We start from the raw sequence: 17,592 nt of genomic DNA, 5'->3' as shown, positions 1-17,592 counted from the left end.
GTAGCATCATAGGCTCAACCACGACGGTGCGGCCTAGGATCGAGAACGGCTCTCCCACACCGTCCCCCCGACCTCGTTGCACCGCGACCCATGGGGCCATAGTCCTTCGCTTAAGAGGAAGCGGGACTACCGGGTTGAGGGAAGGCGCCGAACGCGAGTCCACACACAGCCAGAGGTCAACTTGTACGTGCTTTGATTTTGGTCTGGGAAGTCAGGTCATCTTAGGCTATAGGTCACTAAGCCGAGTGAGAAACAGCCACGAGACACTGGGCCCCCCACACGTTTCTTTGGCGGGAAAGTGAACTGATCTGAGCCTGACGCCAACTCGGTATAACGCGGACGCCAGACTTCGCGACCCAAGCCATCCAACGGACCTTTTATGACTTTCCCAGTGCCAATCGCGCGCCACGAGAAGAACTCGCGCGACGCTCATCCACTGCACCTTACAGCTTCAGCAAGGATTGGCAACCGGCTGAGCACGTTTGATGTTGACATGACCATGGCTTTCCCAACGCCGACGACCTCCAGGGTTCCGCCCTTTAGGCTTTCCCCACCTAGCCAGAACTGAAGCTGTGCGCCGCGTGCAGCCGCTTTTATACGAAAGCTGATGCAATCGTTATGCAATATCCGTTGGTGACGGCATTGTCTTGGATTCACCGGGGCAACGAGTCGCTGGTTCGTCGAGAAAATTCGCGCCAATTTTTCACGTGTTCTTTACGGTGACGTACCGTGGTCGAAATTGGCGCTAAAACAATGGCGGCTCCTCGTGGTCCTTCGTTTTCTTTCCATTATCGATGTTCGTTTGCTCTCTTTTCACATCGACACGTATGTTTTGATCAAATGTTTATCGTACATTCGTCCGAGTGCCCGTATCAAGGCGTATTTCCGCGACTCGTTCTTATGGAGAAGACGGACGTTCTCGACCGGCGCGTACGACTCGAAGACATCTACGCGACGCTCGTCAACGCGGTAGCGAAAACACGAAACGAATCGACGCAAAAAGACGCCGCACTCGCGTCTGCGATCGATCCCCGCATCGAAACGGTAAAACTTCATAACGAAACCACCTCGAAGCGAAACAGACAAGCGCTTGGGGCCAATCGCGCGTGCATTCGACGAAGAAACTCGCGAAACTCGCTCCTAGCAACCCGATAGCCTTTACGCCCCCCCCCCATGGATTTCTATTAGGCGAAGCTCATCGACGAATCGACTGTTTTTGCTATAATCGCCGAAGCTGAAGAAGCCGTGAAAAGCGAGCCGAATGTGCTCGAACTCGACGCACCAGTGACGGTACAACATACGTAGATATAAGACTTCCTATGGACGCTAGTCCATGTGGGCGGATGGAAGATTATAATAAATTTTTATTTATTTTATTTTTAGATTTGTGGTGACGTTCACGGCCAATTTTTAGATCTGATTAAATTGTTTCGTACCGCCGCCGGCGGCGGTCTCCTGCACGACACGCCGAAAACGCCGTCCCAAACGCGCCGTCTTCCCGATCGCATTCTCCGCGGTCTCAAAGCCGAGCCGCGAAACAACTCGACGTTTCTCTTCCTCGGCGACCACGTCGATCGCGGCCCCGATTCGTTCACCTGCATGATATATCTATTAGCGTTAAAGGGCGCGTTTCCCGAGCGAATATTCTTGCTTTGAGGCAATCACGAGTGCCGATGCATGACGTCGAGGAAACACCGCTTGCCGTAATATATACACCGCTTGCCGGAATATATACACCGCCTGCCGGCGGAGTACGTACACGTCTGCAGGAATATATACACCGCCTGCCGGCGGAGTAAGTAGACTTCCTTCCGGAATATATACACCGCTTGCCGAAATATATACACCGCTTGCCGGCGGAGTACATACTCCACTTGCCGGAATATATACATCGCATGCCGGCGGAGTACGTACATCACTTGCCGGAATATATAGATCGCCTGCCGGAATATATACACCGCCTGCCGGCGGAGTACGTACACCGCTTCCCAGAATATATACACCGCCTGCCGGCGGAGCACGTACACCACCTGCCGGAATATATACACCGCCTGCCGGCGGAGTACGTACACACCTTGCCGGAATATATACACCTCTTTCCGGAATATATACACCGCCAGCCGGCGGAGTACGTACACCACTCTCCGGAATATATACACCGCCTTCCGGCGGAGTACGTACACCACTTGTCGGAATTTATACATCGCCTGCCGGCGGAGTACGTACACCTCTTGCCGGAATATATACACCTTTTTCCGGAATATATACATCGCCTGCCGGCGGAGTACGTACACCACTTGCCGGAATATATGCACCGCCTGCCGGAATGTATACACCGCCTGCCGGCGGAGTGCGTACACCACTTGCCGGAATATATACACTGCCTGTCGGCAAAGTACGTACACTGCCTTCCGGAATATATACACCGCTTGCCGGAATATATACACCGCCTGCCGGCGGAATACGTACACGCCTTCCGGAATATATACACCGCCTGCCGGCGGAGTACGTACACTGCCTTCCGGAATATATACACCGCTTGCCGGAATATATACACCGCCTGCTGGCAGAGTACGTACACGCCTGCCGGAATATATACACCGCCTGCCGGCGGAGTACGTACACGCCTGCAGGAATATATACACCGCCTGCCGGCGGAGTACGTACACGCCTGCCGATACATATACACCACCTGCCGGCGGAGTACGTACACCACTTGCCGTAATATATACACCGCCTGCAGGCGGAATACGTACACCGCTTGCCGTAATATATACACCGCTTGCCGGCGGAGTACGTACACTGCCTTCCGGAATATATACACCGTTGTAGCCGTTGTAGTCGTTGTGGCCGTTGTAGCCGTTGTAGCCGTTGTTGTCGTTGTAGCCGTTGTAGCCGTTGTAATCGTGCCGGCGGAGTACGTACGCGCCTGCCGGTATCTATACACCGCCTGCCGGCGGAGTACGTACACGCCTGCAGGAATATATACACCGCTTGCCGGAATATATACACCGCCTGCCGGCGGAGTACGTACACTGCCTTCCGGAATATATACACCGCCTGCCGTATTATATACACCGCCTGCCTCCGGAGTATGTACACCACTTGCCGTAATATATCCACCGCCTGCCGGCGGAGTACGTACACCGCTTGCCGTAATATATACACCGCCTGCCGGCGGAGTACGTACACTGCCCTCCGGAATATATACACCGCTCTCCGGAGTATATACACCGCCTGCCGGCGGAGTACGTACACGCCTGCCGGTATATATACACCGCCTTCCGGCGGAGTACGTACACTGCCTTCCGGAATATATACACCGCTTTCCGGAATATATACACCGCCTCCCGGCGGAGTACGTATACGCCTGCCGGAATATAAACACCGCCTGCCCGCGGACTATGTACACCGCTTCCGTAATATATACACTGCCTGCCGGCGGGGTACGTACACCGCTTGCCGTAATATATACAGCGCCTGCCTCCGGAGTACGTACACGGCTTGCCGTAATATATACACCGCCTGCCGGCGGAGTACGTACACCACTTGCCGGAATATATCCACCGCCTGCCGTCGGAGTACGTAGACCACTTGCCCGAATATATACATCGCCTGCCGGCGGAGTATACGTACACCGCTTGCCGGAATATATACATCGCCTGCCGGCGGAGTATACGTACACCCCTGCCCGGAATATATACATCACCTGCCGGCGGAGTACGTACGCCACTTGCCGGAAAATATACACCGCCTGCCGGAATATATACACCGCCTGCCTGCGGAGTACGTACACCTCTTGCCGGATTATATTCTTCGCCTGCCGGCGGAGTACGTACACCGCTCTCCGGAATATATACACCGCCTTCCGGAATATATACACCGCCTGCCGGCGGAGTACGTACACCACTTGCCGAAATATATACATCGCCTGCCGGCGGAGTACCTACACAACTCACCGGAATATATACAGCGCCTGCCGGAATATATACACCGCCTGCCGGCGGAGTACGTACACCGCTTGCCCGAATATATACATCGCCTGCCTGCGGAGTACGTACACCGCTTGCCGGATCATATACACCGCCTGCCGGCGGAGTACGTACACTGCCTTCCGGAATATATACACCGCTCGCCGGCGGAGTATGTACACGCCTGCCGGAATATATACACCGCCTGCCCGCGGAGTACGTACACCGCTTGCCGTAATATATACACCGCTTGCCGGAATATATACACCGCCTGCCGGCGGAGTACGTACACGTCTGCAGGAATATATACACCGCCTGCCGGCGGAGTAAGTAGACTTCCTTCCGGAATATATACACCGCTTGCCGAAATATATACACCGCTTGCCGGCGGAGTACATACTCCACTTGCCGGAATATATACATCGCATGCCGGCGGAGTACGTACATCACTTGCCGGAATATATAGATCGCCTGCCGGAATATATACACCGCCTGCCGGCGGAGTACGTACACCGCTTCCCAGAATATATACACCGCCTGCCGGCGGAGCACGTACACCACCTGCCGGAATATATACACCGCCTGCCGGCGGAGTACGTACACACCTTGCCGGAATATATACACCTCTTTCCGGAATATATACACCGCCAGCCGGCGGAGTACGTTCACCACTCTCCGGAATATATACACCGCCTTCCGGCGGAGTACGTACACCTCTTGCCGGAATATATACACCTTTTTCCGGAATATATACATCGCCTGCCGGCGGAGTACGTACACCACTTGCCGGAATATATACATCGCCTGCCGGCGGAGAACGTACACCACTTGCTGGAATATATGCACCGCCTGCCGGAATATATGCACCGCCTGCCTGTGGAGTACGTACACCTCTTGCCGGAATATATTCATCGCCTGCCGGCGGAGTACGTACACCACTTGCCGGAATATATACACCTCTTGCCCGAATATATACATCGCCTGCCGGCGGAGTACGTACACCGCTTCCCGGAATATATACATCGCCTGCCTGCGGAGTACGTACACCTCTTGCCGGAATATATACATCGCCTGCTTGCGGAGTACGTACACCGCTTGCCGGAATATATACACCGCCTGCCGGCGGAGTACGTACTCCACTTGCCGGAATATATACATCGCCTGCTTGCGGAGTACGTACACCGCTTGCCGGAATATATACACCGCCTGCCGGCGGAGTACGTACTCCACTTGCCGGAGTATATACATCGCCTGCCGGCGGAGTACATACACCACTTGCCGGAATATATACACCTCTTGCCGGAATATATACATCGCCTGCCTGCGGAGTACGTACACCGCTTGCCTGAATATATACACCGCCTTCCGGTGGAGTATACGTACACCACTTGGCGGAATATATACTCCGCCTACCGGCGGAGTACGTACACCCCTTGCCGGATTATATACACCTCTTGCCGGAATATATACACCGCCTGCCGGCGGAGTGCGTACACCCCTTGCCGGAATATATACGCCTCTTTGCTGGAATATATACACCGCCAGCCGGCGGAGTACGTACACCACTTACCGGAATATATACACCGCCTGCAGGCGGAGTACGTACACCGCTTGCCGGAATATTTACGCCTCTTTGCTGGAATATATACACCGCCTGCCGGCGGAGTACACCACTTGCCGGAATATATACACCGCCTGCAGGCGGAGTACGTACACCGCTTGCCGGAATATACACACCGCCTCCGGCGGAGTTCGTACACCACTTGCCGGAATATATACATCGCCTGCCGGCGGAGTACGTACACCGCTGGCCGGAATATATACATCGCCTGCCTGCGGAGTACGTACACCACTTGCCGGAATATGTACATCGCCTGCCGGCGGAGTACGTACACCACTTGACGGAATATGTACTTCGCCTGCCGGCTGAGTATACGTACACCACTTGCAGGAATATATACATCGCCTGCCGGCTGAGTATACGTGCACCACTTGCCGGAATATATACACCGCCTGCCGGCGGAGTACGTACACCACTTGCCCGAATATAGACACCGCATGCCGGCGGAGTACGTTCATCACTTGCCGGAATATATAGATCGCCTGCCGGAATATATACACCGCCTGCCGGCGGAGTACGTACACCGCTTGCCGGAATATATACACCGCCTGCCGGCGGAGCACGTACACCACCTGCCGGAATATATACACCGCCTGCAGGCGGAGTACGTACACATCTTGCCGGAATATATACACCTCTTGCCGGAATATATACACCGCCAGCCGGCGGAGTACGTACACCACTCTCCGGAATATATACACCGCCTTCCGGCGGAGTACGTACACGACTTGTCGGAATATATACATCGCCTGCCGGCGGAGTACCTACACAACTCACCGGAATATATACAGCGCCTGCCGGAATATATACACCGCCTGCCGGCGGAGTACGTACACCGCTTCCCGGAATATATACACCGCCTGCCGGCGGAGTACGTACACCTCTTGCCGGAATATATACATCGCCTGCCTGCGGAGTACGTACACCGCTTGCCGGAATATATTCACCGCCTTCCGGCGGAGAACGTACACCTCTTGCCGGAATATATACACCGCCTGCCGGCGGAGTACGTACACGTCTTGCCGGAATATATACATCGCCTACCGGCGGAGTACGTACACCTCTTGCCGGAATATACACACCGCCTGCCGGCGAAGTACGTACACCACTTGCCGGAATATATACATCGCCTGCCGGCGGAGTACCTACACCACTCGCCGGAATATATACAGCGCCTGCCGGAATATATACACCGCCTGCCGGCGGAGTACGTACACCACTTGTCGGAATATATACATCGCCTGCCGGCGGAGTACGTACACCTCTTGCCCGAATATATACATCGCCTGCTTGCGGAGTACGTACACCGCTTGCCGGAATATATACACCGCCTTCCGGCGGAGTACGTACACCTCTTGCCGGAATATACACACCGCCTGCCGGCGAAGTACGTACACCACTTGCCGGAATATATACATCGCCTGCCGGCGGAGTACGTACACCGCTGGCCGGAATATATACATCGCCTGCCTGCGGAGTACGTACACCACTTGCCGGAATATGTACATCGCCTGCCGGCGGAGTACGTACACCACTTGACGGAATATGTACTTCGCCTGCCGGCTGAGTATACGTACACCACTTGCAGGAATATATACATCGCCTGCCGGCTGAGTATACGTGCACCACTTGCCGGAATATATACACCGCCTGCCGGCGGAGTACGTACACCACTTGCCCGAATATAGACACCGCATGCCGGCGGAGTACGTTCATCACTTGCCGGAATATATAGATCGCCTGCCGGAATATATACACCGCCTGCCGGCGGAGTACGTACACCGCTTGCCGGAATATATACACCGCCTGCCGGCGGAGCACGTACACCACCTGCCGGAATATATACACCGCCTGCAGGCGGAGTACGTACACATCTTGCCGGAATATATACACCTCTTGCCGGAATATATACACCGCCAGCCGGCGGAGTACGTACACCACTCTCCGGAATATATACACCGCCTTCCGGCGGAGTACGTACACGACTTGTCGGAATATATACATCGCCTGCCGGCGGAGTACCTACACAACTCACCGGAATATATACAGCGCCTGCCGGAATATATACACCGCCTGCCGGCGGAGTACGTACACCGCTTCCCGGAATATATACACCGCCTGCCGGCGGAGTACGTACACCTCTTGCCGGAATATATACATCGCCTGCCTGCGGAGTACGTACACCGCTTGCCGGAATATATTCACCGCCTTCCGGCGGAGAACGTACACCTCTTGCCGGAATATATACACCGCCTGCCGGCGGAGTACGTACACGTCTTGCCGGAATATATACATCGCCTACCGGCGGAGTACGTACACCTCTTGCCGGAATATACACACCGCCTGCCGGCGAAGTACGTACACCACTTGCCGGAATATATACATCGCCTGCCGGCGGAGTACCTACACCACTCGCCGGAATATATACAGCGCCTGCCGGAATATATACACCGCCTGCCGGCGGAGTACGTACACCACTTGTCGGAATATATACATCGCCTGCCGGCGGAGTACGTACACCTCTTGCCCGAATATATACATCGCCTGCTTGCGGAGTACGTACACCGCTTGCCGGAATATATACACCGCCTTCCGGCGGAGTACGTACACCTCTTGCCGGAATATACACACCGCCTGCCGGCGAAGTACGTACACCACTTGCCGGAATATATACATCGCCTGCCGGCGGAGTACGTACACCTCTTGCCCGAATATATACATCGCCTGCTTGCGGAGTACGTACACCGCTTGCCGGAATATATACACCGCCTTCCGGCGGAGTACGTACACCTCTTGCCGGAATATATACATCGCCTGCCGGCGGAGTACCTACACCACTCGCCGGAATATATACAGCGCCTGCCGGAATATATACACCGCCTGCCGGCGGAGTACGTACACCACTTGTCGGAATATATACATCGCCTGCCGGCGGAGTACGTACACCTCTTGCCCGAATATATACATCGCCTGCTTGCGGAGTACGTACACCGCTTGCCGGAATATATACACCGCCTTCCGGCGGAGTACGTACACCTCTTGCCGGAATATATACATCGCCTGCTTGCGGAGTACGTACACCGCTTGCCGGAATATATACACCGCCTGCCGGCGGAGTACGTACTCCACTTGCCGGAGTATATACATCGCCTGCCGGCGGAGTACATACACCACTTGCCGGAATATATACACCTCTTGCCGGAATATATACATCGCCTGCCTGCGGAGTACGTACACCTCTTGCCGGAATATATACACCACTTGCCGGAATATATACATCGCCTGCCGGCGGGGTACGTACACCTCTTGCCGGAATATACACACCGCCTGCCGGCGGAGTACGTACAACACTTCCCGGAATACATACATCGCCTGCCTGCGCAGTACGTACACCACTTTCCGAAATATATACATCGCCTGCCGGCGGAGTACCTACACAACTCACCGGAATATATACAGCGCCTGCCGGAATATATACACCGCCTGCCGGCGGAGTACGTACACCGCTTCCCGGAATATATACACCGCTTGCCGGCGGAGTACGTACACCTCTTGCCGGAATATATACATCGCCTGCTTGCGGAGTACGTACACCGCTTGCCGGAATATATACACCGCCTGCCGGCGGAGTACGTACTCCACTTGCCGGAGTATATACATCGCCTGCCGGCGGAGTACATACACCACTTGCCGGAATATATACACCTCTTGCCGGAATATATACATCGCCTGCCTGCGGAGTACGTACACCGCTTGCCGGAATATATACACCGCCTGCCGGTGGAGTATACGTACACCACTTGGCCGAATATATACTCCGCCTACCGGCGGAGTACGTACACCCCTTGCCGGATTATGTACACCACTTACCGGAATATATACACCGCCTGCCGGCGGAGTGCGTACACCCCTTGCCGGAATATATACACCTCTTTGCTGGAATATATACACCGCCAGCCGGCGGAGTACATACACCACTTGCCGGAATATATACACCTCTTGCCGGAATATATACATCGCCTGCCTGCGGAGTACGTACTCCACTTGCCGGAGTATATACATCGCCTGCCGGCGGAGTACATACACCACTTGCCGGAATATATACACCTCTTGCCGGAATATATACACCGCCTGCCGGTGGAGTATACGTACACCACTTGGCCGAATATATACTCCGCCTACCGGCGGAGTACGTACACCCCTTGCCGGATTATGTACACCACTTACCGGAATATATACACCGCCTGCCGGCGGAGTGCGTACACCCCTTGCCGGAATATATACACCTCTTTGCTGGAATATATACACCGCCAGCCGGCGGAGTACATACACCACTTGCCGGAATATATACACCTCTTGCCGGAATATATACATCGCCTGCCTGCGGAGTACGTACTCCACTTGCCGGAGTATATACATCGCCTGCCGGCGGAGTACATACACCACTTGCCGGAATATATACACCTCTTGCCGGAATATATACATCGCCTGCCTGCGGAGTACGTACACCGCTTGCCGGAATATATACACCGCCTGCCGGTGGAGTATACGTACACCACTTGGCCGAATATATACTCCGCCTACCGGCGGAGTACGTACACCCCTTGCCGGATTATGTACACCACTTACCGGAATATATACACCGCCTGCCGGCGGAATGCGTACACCCCTTGCCGGAATATATACACCTCTTTGCTGGAATATATACACCGCCAGCCGGCGGAGTACGTACACCACTTACCGGAATGTATACACCGCCTCCCGGCGGAGTGCGTACACCACTTGCCGGAATATATACATCGCCTGCCGGCTGAGTATACGTACACCACTTGCCGGAATATATACACCGCCACCCGGCGGAGTATACGTACACCACTTGCCGGAATATATACATCGCCTGCCGGCGGAGTAAGTACACCACTTGCCGGAATATATACATCGCCTGCCGGCGGAGTACGTTCATCACTTGCCGGAATATATTCACCGCCTTCCGGCGGAGAACGTACACCTCTTGCCGGAATATATACACCGCCTGCCGGCGAAGTACGTACACCTCTTGCCGGAATATATACACCGCCTGCCGGCGGAGTACGTACACGTCTTGCCGGAATATATACATCGCCTGCCGGCGGAGTACGTGCACCGCCTGCCGGAATATGTACACCGCTCTCCGGAATATATACACCGCCTGCCGGCGGAGTACGTACAATGCCTTCCGGAATATATACACTGCTTGCCGGAATATACCCACCGCTTGCCGTAATATATACACCGCCTGCCGGCGGAGCACGTACACCACCTGCCGGAATATATACACCGCCTGCCGGCGGAGTACGTACACACCTTGCCGGAATATATACGCCTCTTTGCTGGAATATATACACCGCCAGCCGGCGGAGTACGTACACCACTTGTCGGAATATATACATCGCCTGCCGGCGGAGTACGTACACCTCTTGCCGGAATATATACACCTTTTTCCGGAATATATACATCGCCTGCCGGCGGAGTACGTACACCACTTGCCGGAATATATGCACCGCCTGCCGGAATGTATACAGCGGGCGGAGTATGTACACCACTTGCCGGAATATATACATCGCCTGCCGGCGGAGAACGTACACCACTTGCTGGAATATATGCACCGCCTGCCGGAATATATGCACCGCCTGCCTGTGGAGTACGTACACCTCTTGCCGGAATATATTCATCGCCTGCCGGCGGAGTACGTACACCACTTGCCGGAATATATACATCGCCCTCCGGCGGAGTACGTACACCACTTGCCGGAATATATACACCGCCTGCCGGCTGAGTACGTACACCTCTTGCCGGAATATATACACCGCCTGCCGGAATATATACACCGCCTGCCGGCGGAGTACACCACTTGCCGGAATATATACACCGCCTCAGGCGGAGTACGTACACCACTTACCGGAATATATACACCGCCTGCCGGCGGAGTGCGTACACCCCTTGCCGGAATATATACACCTCTTTGCTGGAATATATACACCGCCAGCCGGCGGAGTACGTACACCACTTACCGGAATATATACACCGCCTGCCGGCGGAGTGCGTACACCCCTTGCCGGAATATATACACCTCTTTGCTGGAATATATACACCGCCAGCCGGCGGAGTACGTACACCACTTGTCGGAATATATACATCGCCTACCGGCGGAGTACGTACACCTCTTGCCGGAATATCGCACACCGACTTTTGCGCTATGCACTGCCCATCGCCACACGTGAACTCGTTCTGAGGGCAGGGCGGAACTGTCGGAGTAGGCGTAGCTAAAAAAAGCGCCTGTTTCTCTTCATCATCTCGTTAGGGGTCTCTAATAAGTCGCTTACGACAATTGCTTTCGTCCGAGCCGTCGCCGCAATCGTCCGTCCCGTCGCATCTTTTGCTCATCGGAATGCAACGATAATTGGCGCAGTGAAACTCGCCAGGAAGACAGGCTAATTTTTTAAAAAAAGGCGAATTAAAAACCGGCAAATATTGGGAGTCTCCCCATTTTAGAGTTTTCTATACGGAAAATTAAGTCTCCTCCTTCTAAGTGAAGTTCCTAGAAGATTGCACTAATTAGGCTAGCTAAGAGTCCTAGACTCTTTCCAAGCGAAGCACCGCATTGTAATCATCCCGATCAATCAAACCAAACATTTTCCTTAGGCTATAAATTAGAGTTTTCAGTGAATAGCCTTTGTCTATAAGTTTGACAAGTCCCATAAAAATTTTTTTTGGGGAGGGGGGAGAGGGGGAGAGGAGATTTCTACTAATTCCCCACGTACTGCAGTTCTCTTCGTCGGAATTCAATTCGCAGTCGTAATCGCTGTCGCAACGCCACAAGGACGGAATGCACAAGCCGCTGCGGCATTTCAACTCGTCTGCGGCGCAATTGCCGGGCGCACCTAATCGACGCGTGAGATGGGGGTACCATTGGTACTACTCTATTCTTACGGCACGACGATTCGTCTGACCAATCGCCGCAGTCGTTGTCGCGATCGCACACGTAGCTTGCCGGAATGCAGCGCTTTGATGCGCAGAGAAACTGATTCGCGGAGCAATTCGTTGTGGGAGCTGTGAGAAAACGACCTCCTCTCTGCGATTACCCTCCCTCTAATACTTACGGCAATCTTTTTCGTCCGCTCCATTACCGCAATCGGATTCGCCATCGCATTTCCAACTTTGCGCGATGCACTCGGACGTTCCGACGCATTGGAATTCGACCGCCGAACAGGTGACGCCCGCTAGGAGACGAAGAAACGACTCTTTCCTTTTTGCCGTATGGCATCGTAACTTACTGCAATTTCTCTCGTCCGACGAATCGCTGCAGTCGTTATGGCCGTCGCACTGCCAGCTCGCTCGAATGCACTTACCCTGGTCGCACTTGAACTCGGAAGACGTGCAATTTTTAAGCGCTACAAGAAAAAAATAATACATTACTGCGTGCTCTAAGTCTTGTATTTTAGGCATTGCACGATCGACCTATATAAGGGCAAAATATTTATGCAGGAGATTCAGTGCATCGTCAATGAGCTATAGGTTATCATACGAGAGTGACTCTTCAAAAAAAGGATACTGTATAACGAAAAACGCACGTGCCATCAGAGATAATAAAGTTACTCTGGTGGCCCGCTTTTTTTACTTTACGTTTCCGAAACAAAAAAGCCGGAGATATGAAATCTCTAAAACTTACGACAATTCGATTCGTCGCTGCCGTCGCCGCAATCGTTGTCCTGATCGCACTTCCACGTCGGACGTATGCAGTGACCGTTCGCGCACCGAAATTCGCCCGCGCTACAATTCCGGCTCGCTGGGGGATTCCCCGGAAGCAAAAGAAGAAAGGTACACATGTAGGCGTGGGAGCGAGAAAGGGGGGCCCCCGAGCGGAAAAACTACGACACTACAGCGCTGTGTGCAGCGCAGGGGAGGAAAAACGCGTTCTCTCGCTAACCGGGACAGCCGAATTCGTCCTCGCCGTCGCGACAATCCCAATCGCCGTCGCACTGCCACTCTTTCGGAATGCAGAGCCCGTTGTCGCACTCGAAATCGATCGATGGGCAGGCTACGACAAGAAACAAAACAAAGGGGAGCTCACGGCGACGAAGAACGCTCGAGTGACGTCGCCTACCGTGCGCAAATCGAACGAAAACGACGATGAGGAAGACGATAGAGAGATTTCGACCCATTAGAAAGAAGAAACGACGACGACCGAATGTGCTAGACGCTTTCTATTGTCGTAGCCAGAGCGTATATGCGGCTTTGGTCGTAGCCAGACGTCAACTGGTGGCAGTGGGCGTAGACCTGGATAGAGTCCCGTAACGACATGTACTATAGAACACCTGTCCCGGCCAAACGAAGAGAGATTGCGAAGCGGCTTTTTCACGAATACATACCTACACTAGAGAATGATGGCCCGGTGTTCACCGTGTTGCCATCATGCAGAGCCTCCCACCGCTTACCGTACGAGAGTGCATACCATAGTGTGACGTCATAATTTTTTATGTTGTTACATATTCACGTGGTCCTTACAGCCGTTAGCTACTACAGCTGACTCCTACGTACATACTGTAAATACTTGCATGACTGCAATGTTTTCCTAATTAGGCGCTTTTCTGACGTAGTGTATTTGATAATGTGCTCTGTATTCTGTATTTGAGGGGGACCTATGCATGTGTACGGGTCATATTTCCTGTTACCCGTACACGCGTACATACCCACGCACATACGGCATGAGTGGATACTTTTGATTGTGACGTCAGAGCGTGACAATCAAAACTGTCGTTTCGGTTTCTCAGGGCATTTATAACACGGAAAATAGCACAGATCAATTGGAAATAAGGGTTTCTAAGCATTTTTTCTGTTTGTCATAGAAAAAACGCTTTTTTCGCGCCGTAAATCGCCTTTTTCGGGTCACCGTTTCGAGCCCTATGTCGCGCATGCGCTGTACGAAAAAACGGGTTTTTATGTTACGTCACAATACCGAGCGTGACGAACAGACATACAGACAGACAGACACTTCCGGCCCTAAGATCACGTTTGAGAGAGCCTCCCTCCGCCGTTATACGGGCTCCACCCGTACAACTCTGGTGGTCGGCTCCATTATTCACAAACTAGCGTGTGCAATATCAGCTCTAGCGGCTCCGCGTTCGCGGAGTGAGGGGCGGGTAAAGCGGAAGTGGTACTGTACGCGTCACACATGATGGAACGCACGTACTGATGATAGAACCGACCTCCGCGATGCCGGCACGTATCTAGACGTGCCATAGCTCGTTTGAAAGCCCTATCATCGGTCAATAATACTATCAATCGCTGGTTTCAATCCGTTCATTCGTTTAGGCGCAATTCCGGTCTAGGTGAAGGGCGTGGCGTATCAATTATGGAACACTTTTACGACATCTAAGGAGTAAGAGTGCATTCGCAAAATATGTCGAGGAGAATGGAGATTCAAGAGAAGGACGTAACAAAGTTGTTGATGCGTGTATTGCCATTCAGATTGCAGGTCAACTCAAGGATATCGTGAAACGGAATGGCTATTTTATTTCTTGATACGAATTTAATTAACTTCCTTTTTAGTTTTTTATGCCATCATTTTGTATGTGACCAATTTTTTCAATTTTTTTATAGTGGTTGTCCGGGATTATTTGACGTCACCACGTGCGCTGAGGTCGAAATGGTAAGCCAAAGGACGTCTTCGCTCGCCGATTACGTCGTCTCTCTAATGCATTTTAGATTGGTCTAGTCGTGGCGGCAATCGTTCCCGTCGTCCTACCGAACGTTCTGGGGAACGACAGGCAAAGCGGGGTCCCCAACGCCACCGAAACACGAAAAATGCTTGGATCCAACAATGAAGATCCCAATGAAGCTAATCGAAAAGGAGGTAGCCGAAAGAAAACGCGAAACGAGACAAAACCACGTGACTAGAGAGCCGCGTCGAAATTTTTCGCACGTAGATCGTGAGTCACGACACGCGACGCTTTCGCTTCGCTCGGACATGATTCTCGGCTTACCAATCGGTGAGTCTTCGAAGAGGGGGGACCGGGACCCCTTCATGAAATCATTTCTCTCAGGGAAACACATGTACTTGAGCGCCCGTATCAAAGACGATCTCGTCATTCGTCCATATACCCCCGTGACCTCTGACGATGAAATTGGCTACTTTGATTTAGTCATCAAGGTAGCTATGGATACTTATGGGTCATGTGATGTATTTAATTATTTATTTATTTTAGGTCTATTTTGCCAATGTTCATCCGCGTTTTCCTGATGGCAGTAAAATGACTCAGCACTTGGAATCCCTTGAAATTGGGGATGCAATTGACGTGCGTGGGCCATCAGGTCATCTGACCTATCTGGGCAAAGGTAATTAATAAGAGAGAGAGAGAGAGACAGAGACACGTGTTCTCTTCACCAAGGCAAAATGCACATCAAGGAAGGCAAAAAGGAAGAATCTCGACAATGCACTCACATTGGAATGATAGCTGGAGGCTCCGGTATTTAATAATAATGTATTATCATTAGACAATATTTTCGTGCGCAAGGCATCACCCCAATACTTCAAATCGTACAAGCAATTCTAAAAGACCCATACGACAGAACAGAAATGTCACTCATATTTGCCAATCAGGTATAAATAAATAAATAAATGAATAGATAATACCCTCCGACCAATAATGTATACCATAGACCGAAGACGACATTCTCCTTCGTCCTGAACTAGAAAAAAATAGCAGCAGATAATCCAAACTTCAAGCTTTGGTACACCCTAGATCGTCCACCCGAAGGTAAGACTATTCATAAGGAGTACGTACACGCTTGCCGGTATATATACACCGCTTGCCGAAATATATACACCGCCTGCCGGAATATATACACCGCTTGCCGGCGGAGTACGTACACGCCTGCCGGAATATATACACCGCTTGCCGGAATATATACAACGCCTGCCGGAATATATACACATATACACTGCCTTCCGGAATATATACACCGCCTGCCAGCGGATACGTACACCGCTTGCCGGAATATATACACCGCCTGCCGGAATATATAATCCGCCTGCCGGAATATATACACCGCTTGCCGGCGGAGTACGTACACGCCTGCCGGTATATCTACACCGCCTGCCGGCGGTGTACGTACACCGCCTGCCGGAATATATACACCGCTTGCCGGAATATATACACCGCCTGCCGGAATATATACACCGCCTGCCGGAATATATACACCGCTTGCCGGCGGAGTACGTACACGCCTGCCGGAATATATACACCGCTTGCCGGAATATATACACCGCCTGCCGGAATATATACACCGCTTGCCGGCGGAGTACGTACACGCCTGCCGGAATATATACACCGCCTGCCGGAATATATACACCGCTTGCCGGCGGAGTACGTACACGCCTGCCGGTATATATACACCGCTTGCCGGAATATATACACCGCCTGCCGGAATATATACACCGCCTGCTGGCAGAGTACGTACACGCCTGCCGGAATATATACACCGCCTGCCGGCGGAGTACGTACACGCCTGCCGGAATATATACACCGCTTGCCGGCGGAGTACGTACACGCCTGCCGGAATATATACACCGCCTGCCGGAATATATACACCGCCTGCCGGAATATATACACCGCCTGCCGGAATATATACACCGCTTGCCGGCGGAGTACGTACACGCCTGCCGGAATATATACACCGCCTGCCGGAATATATACACCGCCTGCCGGCGGTGTACGTACACGCCTGCCGGAATATATACACCGCCTACCGGCGGTGTACGTACACGCCTGCCGGAATATATACACCGCCTGCCGGAATATATACACCGCCTGCCGGAATATATACACCGCCTGCTGGCAGAGTACGTACACGCCTGCCGGAATATATACACCGCCTGCCGGAATATATACACCGCCTGCCGGAATATATACACCGCCTGCCGGAATATATACACCGCTTGCCGGCGGAGTACGTACACGC

General features: G+C 52.7%; 3 protein-coding genes across 3 annotated transcripts; 2 read left to right on the top strand and 1 right to left on the bottom strand.

Moving 5' to 3' along the window:
* The first annotated feature begins 683 nt into the window (after nucleotides 1–683).
* On the top strand, nucleotides 684–2,421 carry LOC136187590 (protein phosphatase 3 catalytic subunit alpha-like). Its single transcript, XM_065975218.1, has 4 exons — nucleotides 684–825; nucleotides 878–1,044; nucleotides 1,189–1,290; nucleotides 1,384–2,421. The coding sequence occupies exons 1-4, from the start codon at nucleotides 795–797 to the stop codon at nucleotides 1,654–1,656; spliced, it is 573 nt and encodes a 190-aa protein (XP_065831290.1). The 5' UTR covers nucleotides 684–794; the 3' UTR covers nucleotides 1,657–2,421.
* Nucleotides 2,422–11,928: 9,507 nt separating this feature from the next.
* On the bottom strand, nucleotides 11,929–13,793 carry LOC136187328 (very low-density lipoprotein receptor-like). The gene is made up of 7 exons (XM_065974906.1): nucleotides 13,736–13,793; nucleotides 13,559–13,669; nucleotides 12,906–13,022; nucleotides 12,732–12,851; nucleotides 12,562–12,681; nucleotides 12,393–12,512; nucleotides 11,929–12,062 (listed from the first exon to the last, which is right to left on the bottom strand). The coding sequence occupies exons 1-7, from the start codon at nucleotides 13,791–13,793 to the stop codon at nucleotides 11,929–11,931; spliced, it is 780 nt and encodes a 259-aa protein (XP_065830978.1).
* Nucleotides 13,794–15,031: 1,238 nt separating this feature from the next.
* On the top strand, nucleotides 15,032–16,438 carry LOC136187327 (NADH-cytochrome b5 reductase 1-like). The gene is made up of 9 exons (XM_065974905.1): nucleotides 15,032–15,072; nucleotides 15,232–15,280; nucleotides 15,337–15,484; nucleotides 15,558–15,620; nucleotides 15,675–15,781; nucleotides 15,837–15,966; nucleotides 16,020–16,097; nucleotides 16,146–16,231; nucleotides 16,291–16,438. Exons 1-9 carry the CDS (start codon nucleotides 15,032–15,034, stop codon nucleotides 16,342–16,344), a joined length of 756 nt encoding a protein of 251 aa, XP_065830977.1. The 3' UTR covers nucleotides 16,345–16,438.
* The last annotated feature ends 1,154 nt before the right edge of the window (nucleotides 16,439–17,592 follow it).

This window comes from Oscarella lobularis, chromosome 5 (genome assembly GCF_947507565.1).
Source record: "Oscarella lobularis chromosome 5, ooOscLobu1.1, whole genome shotgun sequence".
NCBI classification, from domain to species: domain Eukaryota; kingdom Metazoa; phylum Porifera; class Homoscleromorpha; order Homosclerophorida; family Oscarellidae; genus Oscarella; species Oscarella lobularis.
Note: the sequence above shows the minus strand (reverse complement) of the source record. Positions and strands in the feature narration are given on the sequence as shown.

Coding starts and splice junctions, on each gene's coding strand:
- LOC136187590 (XM_065975218.1), top strand. CDS start 795: ATGTTCGTTTGCTCTCTTTTCACATCGACAC. Junction 826..877: donor CTCTCTTTTCACATCGACAC/GTATGTTTTGAT, acceptor GCCCGTATCAAG/GCGTATTTCCGCGACTCGTT. Junction 1,291..1,383: donor AACTCGACGCACCAGTGACG/GTACAACATACG, acceptor TTTTATTTTTAG/ATTTGTGGTGACGTTCACGG.
- LOC136187328 (XM_065974906.1), bottom strand. CDS start 13,793: ATGGGTCGAAATCTCTCTATCGTCTTCCTCATCGTCGTTTTCGTTCGA. Junction 13,670..13,735: donor TTTCGTTCGATTTGCGCACG/GTAGGCGACGTC, acceptor TTCTTGTCGTAG/CCTGCCCATCGATCGATTTC. Junction 12,852..12,905: donor GTCGGACGAGAGAAATTGCA/GTAAGTTACGAT, acceptor TTCGTCTCCTAG/CGGGCGTCACCTGTTCGGCG.
- LOC136187327 (XM_065974905.1), top strand. CDS start 15,032: ATGTCGAGGAGAATGGAGATTCAAGAGAAGGACGTAACAAA. Junction 15,621..15,674: donor GATTCTCGGCTTACCAATCG/GTGAGTCTTCGA, acceptor CATTTCTCTCAG/GGAAACACATGTACTTGAGC. Junction 16,232..16,290: donor CACTCATATTTGCCAATCAG/GTATAAATAAAT, acceptor TGTATACCATAG/ACCGAAGACGACATTCTCCT.